At 40.8% G+C, this 10702-nt stretch overlaps 1 protein-coding gene across 1 annotated transcript; it reads left to right on the top strand.

Moving 5' to 3' along the window:
• The first annotated feature begins 1032 nt into the window (after positions 1-1032).
• On the top strand, positions 1033-6122 carry sptssb (serine palmitoyltransferase, small subunit B). Its single transcript, XM_032546190.1, has 2 exons — positions 1033-1650; positions 3347-6122. The coding sequence occupies exon 2, from the start codon at positions 3355-3357 to the stop codon at positions 3595-3597; it is 243 nt and encodes an 80-aa protein (XP_032402081.1). The 5' UTR covers positions 1033-1650; positions 3347-3354; the 3' UTR covers positions 3598-6122.
• The last annotated feature ends 4580 nt before the right edge of the window (positions 6123-10702 follow it).

Genomic DNA, 10702 nt, shown 5'->3' with positions numbered 1-10702 from the left:
CAAAATGAAACAGGTTGTCCTGCTTTAAAGTGGAAAAAGAAGCTTCCAGAAAGCAAACAAGGATGTCAGGTTATTCAGATTTTCTAGCCTAGTGTATTTATTTCGTCATTGGTCATAAAGGCTGCAAGGTTTAGCTCTGAAAATCTTTATATTGCTGCAGAAACTTCACACTGGGCCTCAAGTAATTTGGATTTTGTGGCCTTCCACTCTTTTTCCAGGTCTTAATTATCCAATAAGATGAATAATAAGTCCTGAAAATAAGTTTTTAGACCAATGAGATTCAGTCCAGTCTTTTTCCTCGTTAGCAAAGGTAAAAACTGCTGGAGCTGAAGAAGAAAGTTTTGTTACCTATATCCTGGATATACGCACTTGATGACTTTACATCCACTAAACCAGGTATCTCAAACTCCAGTCCTCGAGGGCCGCTGTCCTACAGTTTTTACATGTGTAACAGGTACAAAACACTGGAATGAAATGGCTTAATTACCTCCTCCTTGTGTAGATCAGTTCTCCCAGCCTTGCTAATGACCTAATTATTCTGTTCAGGTGTGGTGCAGCAAAGGCACATCTAAAAGTTGCAGGACTGCGGCCCTAGAGGACTGGAGTTTGAGACCCCTGCTAAACTTTCCACGTATTCTTAGATATGGCCATCTGTGTACAGCCAGCTCCTTTGGTAATGATCTCAAGTGTTTATTCTCCTTGTGACAGACATCACTATCCGCCCGCTGAAAACCTCGAGTCAGCAGCCTTTCTTTGACTCTGTAAGCTACAACACAGCCATTACATAATATTACAGTGTGAAGAAATTCTGCTTTTAAAAATGTTTGTGACGTATTCTAAATTCAGAGTGAGCGGAAGAGTCAGGAGAAGCAAAATTCAAACTGGTTAAATGCAATGTGTCTGTTATGAGGAGCCACACACACACTTTTCGGTAAGGTTTAATTTCTCTGTTACAAATACTTTTTAAATTGAGTACTTGGATGTCCTTGCAGTTAATTTTAGATTTTACAATGAATCAGGTGTCTTTATACCATTAAATGTTTCAGATTTGGGGGTCTTTAATAATGACCAACCCGGTTGCTGTGAGTGTGCAGCAGCTTGTTTTTCCGTTCCGCCGCTGCTGCTCGCTGCGTCAGGAGGAGGGGGGAGAGAGACTGCGGCGCAGCTTCTGGCTGCAGGATGGCGGGACAGCAGCGCCAAGGATGCGGCATGGATTGGAGAAAAGTTTAGGAACGCCGCACATAGCAGGGCATCATGCATGGCGCAAAAAAAGGAAAAAAAAAAAAAAAAACACAACCGCAGCCCGGAATACATCGGCTCCCTTCTGCGCCTTCTGATGCACCAGCCGCTTCCTCTTGGCCGCGAACATTAGCGCACACTGACCGGCCTATGCGTCAACCGGTCCGCCTCCTCCGTCGCTCCACCTGCATGACCCGCGAGCCAGGTGAAGGGTTAGTGTAAACACGAGCCGTGGGTGTGGTGCCATATCCAGAGCATGCATGAGGGCTGAATGTATACATATGAGAGAGAGAGGGGTGGACTGGCGAGACGGCTCTTGGGTTTACAGAAAGCAGCGGAGCAGCAGGGGGGACGCGGGCTGCAGCTGGTCCTGTTGCAGAGGAGACAACCAGGGGGTTCCCACCGACTGAGGTGAGTAACAAACCCCTTCTTGTATATATTCAATCTAAAGATTAATTGTCATTTCTGATGTACTTTTATTGAACTAAGCCGTCGGTCTGGGATGTTGCCCACAATCTTCCTTTTTGCAAACAATCAAAATAGTAGATGTAAACAAGTCCAAACGGTGTTTTCTTTTTGTCTCTGGCTCATGTTTATGCAGTCTTTATCCATGAATTTGGCCAAATCCTTTGTCAAATTCCTTTGTAATTAAAGCCTTCCCCCCATTTTCTCTAAAAAACAAAACAAAAACAAACACATGTAAGTAGGCACACATTCAGCTGTTGGCCCCTCCCTCCTTTCCACAGTGACAGGAGCTACACTCACATCTGCACAATTTTAATTGGAAAAAATTAAATAAACACATCTTCCTTCAATATTTGTAAAATGGAGCACTTGATCCCAGAGCTGAAAGTGCTATAGATGTAAGCAAATGTTAGAAAAACACGTTCAGCCGTCTGATCATCTGGGGAAAATTGCACAGCCGCTGCTTATATTTCCCTTGTGAAATGGTAAACCCAAGCGTGGGTGATAAGTGATGACACCTTTCAGGTCATGTGGGAGCTGTGAGCGTGATTTCATTGGTGTTTTTCCTGTAATTTGTTTTGCAAGGCTTTCTTGATTTCAGGGCACTGCTGTGTTTATGTTTTTTTAGAGGTATTTATGTCCAAGAGCGGATGGGGTCCTGATGGGAATTTGATTTGCTCACCACTTCCAGTCAAACCCATCACAGCCTCCGTATTTATCTGCCTTGAACTGTCTGAGCTTTGATTGTTGTGCATTTTAAGATTCTTAGATTTCATGATTTTTGTATTAAGACAACAGATATATTGATTTTAATCGCAGAATTTATTTCTGGAAATCTTATAGTTATTAGTGTCGGGAAGGAGGGGTCAGATTCATTGTGAATATGCCGATAACTTTCAATGGAAAACTATAATTTATTGATCTATTAATTGATTTCCATTTATTTACTCTGCCGTGCAAGTCTCTGACACCATCGCAGACTCGTGTAGTGATTGGTGTAGTCAAATCACCACTCGTGTAGTGATTTTATTACCAAGTGATTGGTGGGTAATAAACAAATTAAACTATAACTCTCACCTATCGCACAACTAATAGTTGCTGTTACAGTTGCTGTTATTTTAAAGCCTAAATAAATGTGATTAGAAAATAAATCAATTTAAATCACTTAAAAGTTGCCACTCAAACATCTGAAGTGGTAATGAAGTTGACTTATTTCTTTGGTCAACTTTGTGTTTTAGGAATCTTAAAATAATCTATATTCACAAAACTAAAGTCACAAGGTAAACCAAAAATTATTTTGTCTCAAGAAAACTGGAAACGCAAGCCAGCCCGTATTTCACATTGCGTTTGTATTTGGATGCACTCAAATGCACACAGCACATTCTACATAGCTCATGTAATTTTAACATGTATTTCCATTTGTAACCTTGTGGAGTGTTGTACTCCCATTTATTTGTGGTAGGATGGACATTTAAACACATTGTTTTGTGAAAAGTGCTGCTGCAATACTTGAACTTCTCTTTAACATTATTTACAGTCAGAACTTATGTTACAGTTCCAACTGTAAAATCTCATTCAAACCACTTCACTTTCCATTTCCCTTCGCTTGTTTAAACCCCACCTCTGTTTGCCCACTCCCCAGCTGGCAGGATGAGCTTCAAAAACATGCGGGAGTACCTGGCCTGGCTGTACTACCAGTACCTGCTCATCACCGGCATCTACGTCCTGGAGCCGTGGGAGAAGTCCATCTTTAACTCTGTCCTCTTCTCCGCCATTGCCATGGTGGTCTACACCTCGTACGTGTTCGTGCCCATCCACGTGCGTCTGGCTCTGGAGTTTTTCTCCGAGATCATTGACGGCCAACCGGAGAGCGCCATGGCGCTCATGACCTAGAACGAAGGAGGAAAATGGAGGGAAAAGACTCATAACAAAAAGAAGAAGGGGCGGCGTGTAAATGTGACCTTAAGCCTCTCCCTTCTTCACCCAAACCACAAACCGGACACTTTCATCGACACTGAAAACATGAAGATCTTGCCGGAATGATCTGGAAGCCTTACTCACTTCTTTTGGATCCCTCGCCCTCTGGCCTTACCCGATGGTATTACACAGCAGTGCTTTAATTTCCAGCACTATTGAAATGTTTGGTTTTCCTTTTCCTCGCCATATGTCCTGTTTAAGTGCATCCCACCTCCGGGTTTTGCATGACGGGGCCATACATGACAGGTGGATTTGCATGCTTGACAAACAACAAAGCACAACCGGTCTCCTTTTGTTCTTCTGGATGCAAAAGTCATGAAAGTATTCCAGTAGTTCTGATTTTAGCTTATTAAGACCTGGACATCATGGAAGAAATAATTCCTCCCCCCCCAGAACTAAAGCAGTGAAGGTTATGAAACTTTTTTGTCAACTTTTCTTTAATTTTTTTCTAAATCTGGCTGTGTTTGAAATGACAAACGCAATATATGCCACGCTTCACATGTAACGGCACCCCGCATAAACTCATAAAAAGCCTTAGAATATTTTAGTCTTTTACTGCAGTAACACAACCTTTCACAAAACATGGAGAAATCCAACTTTTAATTTGAGAACATTTAAGTGGAGGAAAAAAAATTCAACATGGAAAAACGATTTAACCAGGTTCAGCGTAGTTCACCTTCATTTGATTCCTAAAAAGTAAGTGTATTTAAGCAGTTTTTAAAAATTTATCCTTTACTTTTTTAAGTTGATCAGAGTGTCTAATCATTTTTTTGGTAACAGGTCTGTTTCTTATCCACTATTCAAAATGGGAAAGATTAGAAAGCTTATACTAAAAAAAAAACCCTCCAGGAATAAATTTCTTTCCCTCTTTTGCCTCATTTTCTAGCGCCAAAGTAGCATTTGGGTCTTCATCAGATATTTATGTTAATATGATCTAACACAGAGCCTTATTTTTTTTAATCCGTCCCTCAGACAAGATGTCTTGCGAGACAAGTAAGGCAAACTTGTGTTGAGCTTCATATATTAGCTCCAGTAAAACAGCTGCTTGCCTGCGCTTCCACATGTCTTCAAAGATTCAAACAGCTGGAACTGTGACGAATGAAGCCGCTTTGCTTTGAGAAGGGAGATGAAAACAAAAGTTTGATTTTAAAGATTAGATTTTTTATTTTTTTTTAAAAGAGAGAGATGATATCTCAATAAAACTAATTTACTTTAAAGGCCGGCCGGTGCCAATAAACACGGACAGAACCCAGTTAATCCAAATTAGGCCCCACAATTTCCAAAGCCGACAGCAGAGACTCGCAGCTTATAAATATAAACATTTTTCTCCACCTCTAATGGCAACAAACCGGCAACGATACGTCTGCACGCTTCAGAGTTAAAAAACACACCTGGAGGTCTGTTACATGACGAGTCGAGGCCCGTAGCGACACACTGTTGTTCTCACCTGTGTCGAATGTGTGTGTTGACACATCACACCTGAAGACTCTCTGCTTTCTGGTTAAAATGGGAGGTAGAGCAGAGTTTATCACAGCCGTGTTGACATGCACCAAATGCTACGTTTTTAATTATGCTTGAGAAAATAAAAAAGGGGAAAACTTTTTTTTTTTTAGTTTCCTTTATGCACTGAAAAGCAAGCTGAAAGCATGCAGCGCGGAAGTGACGACGTTAGAAGAGGAAGCTTTAGCTATGCAACGGATGCGAACCTATCAGTTACATCTGGTCCTGAGTCTGTTCAGGTATGCGCCGATCAAAAGGAGCAATAAAAGAATAACAGCGATGAAATGAGCCGAGCCCTCTCTTTATCTCAGTTTTTTTTTTTTATACGATGGCATGTCGGAAAGGTGTGCTGAGCACTGAACGGGGAACAAATATTGATCTAACTCTCCTCTATGTCCGGGCTTCGCTTTGTTCGTGGCATAGTTATGCTTTGCACGTATTTGCTGTGTCACGCGGCTGGAAAATTAGTCGGAAGGAAAAAAAACCCCAAAACGTCTTCCTCGGCTGCAGTTGATCTGTAGAGATGGCGCCTAGCATATTTCTGAGTTGAAGATCGGCTTTAATTATTTGTGCTGCGGATCACTGATGACGTGCTAATTTTTATTTACGTATGTATTTATGTTCTTTGGTAAATGCTTGGCTGGTTACAATGTCAGTTACCAAACTTTTTATTGTTCAATTATTTATGTTGAAGTCTCTCGTAGGCCATGATTACAGCATTGTTTGTTCTTTTGTCTCTGCCCTAACGTGCTTTTGTATTATGTTCCGTTGACTTTTGATAAACATTTTCATCAATGTGACACATTGTCCAGCAAGAATGAAGAGGCACTCTAAGATGCTTTTTTTTCTTTCACAGTTTACCAAACTGAATGTTGTATTTCTACATGGTAGCTACACATCACTGTAGTAATCGCAAAAATAAAGGCATCTGATGACACTTACGCAGTCTCTCTCTGTCTCTTTTTTGTGCTTGCTGTTTTTGCCACAGCTGTTTGGGAATAGTTTGAGGTAGATATTCACGTTGGATGTGGCTTCAGCTGCTTTGAAACAGAAGAAAGCCGAACCAAACCCGACCTGAAATGCTTCACCACATGAGATGGATTCGGACAATAAGAGGACGAGCCATCAAACCAGTTCTTCCAAGCCGTGTTTTGCCACGGCGAACCGCACACCTGGTGAGCTGCCCGTACCCACAAAGCTCTGGTGTCCTCAGGCCACGGTCTTTGTTTGACCCATTATGAAGTATGTAACACTTGACTGACACAAAAGAATACTCCTCCAGGCCATTTTCCGAATGCAGTGCCAAGAAAAGTAACGAGACCCACAACTTTTACAATTTTGCTATGTTACAAAAACATACACTGCACAAAAATATAAATGCCCCATGTCAAATATAAGTGTTTAATGAACATTTGGGTTATGCAATATATAGAGAAACTCAAAATATATTTTCAGTAAGTACTGATCTTCATATCGGCATTGATAACATCGTGGTTTGGCCATTTGTGGCGAATTGACAGTCCTTTGAACATGATAGTGGTAGAGGAATTTGATTCTGACCAAGTTGGCTTCTTGTAGGCGGTGACGGACAGTCTGAAGTGTGATGCGTCTGTTGTGCTGATCAATGGTCTCACCAGCTGTGTGTGTCGCTGGTCTTAGCTGATCCCGCAGATGGAGGAGCCGGATGTGGCGATCTTGTGATGGAGTGGTCACACGTGGCGGACGTGTGACCACAACTCGCTGCGTAAAGCTCACTGACAAGTTGGATTAAAAATTATACACAAATAAAAAGAAATGTTACTTTTGTACAATAAAATGTCAGCAAATGTTCATTTACAGTTGTAAACTTCACATGGCAACGATATTTGACATGGGGTGTTGATGTTTTTGTTCAGTGTAAATTTGACCCATTATAATTGGTATTCATGCAATAGTGCAACACACATGTACTGCATAATCATGGTGGTTACAGTAAAACATGATTGTTTTTCCACATATTTTCCAAACAAAAGTTGAAATAATATGGAGTTTATTGGGTGTTGAGCCCATTTAGAGACTGAAACGTTCAATATGGTTCGGGTATTGCCCGAAATACCTGAAATGTAATAATTTGATTAATTTTTTAAATCAAAATTGTAAAAAATTAAATTAGACTTAGATGTCGGATTTGACTGGGCCATTCTAGCACATGAATACATTTGGATGTAAACCATTCCACTATCGGTCTCGTCTGGCTAAGGTGAACTTTGCCCCCAGTCTCTCAAGTCTTAGCTAAGATAATAATTGTTTTGCCAACAGATTCTACCACCTGAGTTGTGGATCTCTGCAGCTACCCCAAAGTTACCCTGGACTACTTCTGTAATTGATGCTGCCATAACTGTCTTTTAAACTTATTCGTAACTTTATCTGACCTGTCTGGATACAGGCAGAACGGAGAAACCTCCATAGTGATCAAATTACACACAGGTGTTTAAGTGAACTCTGAAACTCACTGGCTGCACTGCTGTACAGAATAAAGGTGGATGAATGCAACTGCATGCTGCATTTTTTAGAAATTTTTTTTAAATGTACAAAAACTAAAAAATCCCAATAAAAATGGTATGATTGCTTTTCCCGGGCACTTTACTTGTAATGCACATTTATGTGGCGAGGATAGAGGCTCGAGTAGCAGCTTACCTGTGGTGACGTTGGACTAAAGGGATCGGAAGGGTTGCTGTGTTTATGGGTTGTAACCGAACACCCTTCACCTTGTATTTTTCCAGGATGTTGGAAGGCAATACGTGCAACAGCCTCAGTTGTCATCCCCGCACATCCTAGCCCAACCAAAATGCCACTGTAAGCCTCTGTCCTCCTTCTTACCTTCCTTTCCTTATGTCTTAGTTGGTTTTTACCTTTCTTCGTCATAAAAAGACGAGGCTTTTTCTCGTTCTGTGTCGTCTGCGTGGCATAATGTCTGTTCATGGTCTTTGAGGAGCAGCTTTGGTGTTGACACTGACTGTGTTAGTTTATGTCCCATGAACGAAGGGGTTAGAGGTCGACTCTATGAAGAAGAGGTGTAAACAAAGCTCCTAAACACTCAAGGAGACGGTTGGTGTCCTCTTTCTGCTGTGTGGCCTGTTAGTGATGTTCACCCAAACAATAGGAAAAGGTGCTGAGGTGGGAGGGAGACATACTTCAGTAATGTTCACACACAGCACACCTGACACAAAGGAAAGCACACGTCTTTGTTCGTTTTTCTTGGCTCACAACCAAGACTAGGGTTTACGACAATAGCCCAGTTAGTGTTTAGATGTTGATATGAGGTGCTCATGTTTGCAATGTGTGGTTTATAGAACTAGGAAATTATTGCTGCGCACAGAGAGAATCACTTTAGCAGCAGTTTGTCTGTCAAAAACAGCGGAGGTAGGTTAAAGTTCACCACTGGTGAGGAAAACTAACACACTTGTTCCGTAAGATGAATCGTGAGAATTAATGTCTCATATTCATCGATCTGAAAATGTGTTTGCCTTGATGAGATGAAATCTTTTGACCGACCCAAAGGGGTTCCACAGGGTGCTGTTCTCGGGCCCAACTTTTTAAAACTGGAATAATCCGGATGCATCATGCCTAGTTCTAAATGTTCGAATGCATAAAGAGGACAGAGTGGTGTGTAATGGCCTGCTTGTTTACAAGCCTTAAATGAAGGTGATCATGCAATACAATCACAACATCGACACTTTCAACTAGCAATATTTTTCTTCCTGAATTTACACTGGGAAGGCTGCTGGTGATATCCACCAACTCTTCCATTGCAACCACTATTGTTTTCCTATTTCAGATCTTAATACAACATGAAGACCATACAACACACACACACACACACACACATTTCTCTAGATACACTTACTTTACAATGGCTCCTTCTGCCTGGTGTGGTATTAGAAAGAGGGGCACACAAGCACCAGATAATAAAATACAACTAATCTGCCACTTGTGCCCTTAGCAAGTTTTCTATTGCTTATATGCAGTAGGTTTTCCCTGCAGCTGATAATAGGAGGATTAGTCTAAGTGCTTTCACTGGGACTATGCTGCATTTTATTCTCCCCAGAATCTCAGCTTGAATTTTAATTGGAGTCCCCTAGGGCACTTTAAAAAAAAATAAAAAAATCTGCCACTGGTTGCATTCATTAAGCGTTATATTGTGTGTCTTTAAAAGCTCTGTATATCTTATCTGATTTGAATGTAAAATAGTTTCTGGCATTGTGTCTCTGAGACAAGATGTTCAATCCAGGTCCTTTCAGTTGTGTCTTGGTAAGAGACGTGTAAATATTTTAGTCATCAACACTTGCATGTGGCAATATGCCCCAACAATGAAGTTTACTTCATTCGTTCAGTACATTTTACTTGACAAATGACGTAAAATGAGTCCTGTAATCCTGTAATCAGTGGGCTGCTGCTTTGAGCATTAGTATAATTTGGCCTAAGCGCCGCGAAGGCCTATTGTAATCATGCTGTTTGTTATTACGATTCTGCCCCATTAATGAAATGGCATCTTCGAAGACCCCTCAGACACGGAAAAGCTGACTTAAATCCAACATGTTCCTTCAGATATTTCGTTGTCCTCCTGCACAACTAGCATGTTGGTCGTTGGAAGATGGTTCCTCCCCCCGGTGTCCATAAGTTATAAAGTCAAAATTCTGAGATTAAAGTCAGAACTGGTTTATACTTTTTTTTTCCAGTGGCCCTAATCTTCTTCCGTATATTTCTGTGTGCTTGGATCTCCTGGTAAATAATTCTCTCAGCTTCTGTAAACCCAAATTCATGCTGGAGTTACATAATGTTGTGTCACTGTAGAACGCTAGATTCAGGTCCAATGTACTGTAGGTCAACCATTCGCAGCGACCTACAGAAACCCTATTAAAAACATGGTTCACAGGTAGAGACAGTGCACAAATGATCACAGCTCAATGTGACTATATGGCTAGGTACATTACATTTAATCTTTTTAGCTTTTTATAAAAGAATTTTTGCAGTAAGTCCCACTGAATGAACATTTTCTGTCCAGGACTTAGTATTGAATTAGCTGCTAACATTAGCACTCTGGAAACAACCAAGCTAGGGTGTAAAAGTAATATATCTCACCTTACATATGAATCCTTGTCTAAGAAACTGTCCACTAAAAAATCTAAAAATACAATTTAAACAATAAGATCCTTAACTACTAGAAGGTGGTCGCTGCAAATTCTGGCATTGTAAGTTTCTGCACCTCCTAATTTTTCCTGTACACTGCTGATCCACTTTTGTCTTTTTTTCCCCACACATACATTATTTTAAATTAACTCCCTTGTGACCAACTACCTACAGAACATGAAAACATTTATCTTTCTTTCAATTAGAACAGTGTGAACAACCATCTATGACTCAGACTTTAAGCATTTTGAAGCTGGATCGGTCAAAGTAAACTGGCTCCACTTCCTTCAGATGAAATTCAAAACTAGCACCAACGCCACACAATGCAGATTGCAATCAGGAAGTAAATGCA

This window comes from Xiphophorus hellerii, chromosome 18 (assembly GCF_003331165.1).
Source record: "Xiphophorus hellerii strain 12219 chromosome 18, Xiphophorus_hellerii-4.1, whole genome shotgun sequence".
In the NCBI taxonomy this organism is placed as follows: domain Eukaryota; kingdom Metazoa; phylum Chordata; class Actinopteri; order Cyprinodontiformes; family Poeciliidae; genus Xiphophorus; species Xiphophorus hellerii.
The sequence above is the reverse complement of the archived record's forward strand: the minus strand, read 5'-3'. Positions and strand labels throughout refer to the sequence as shown.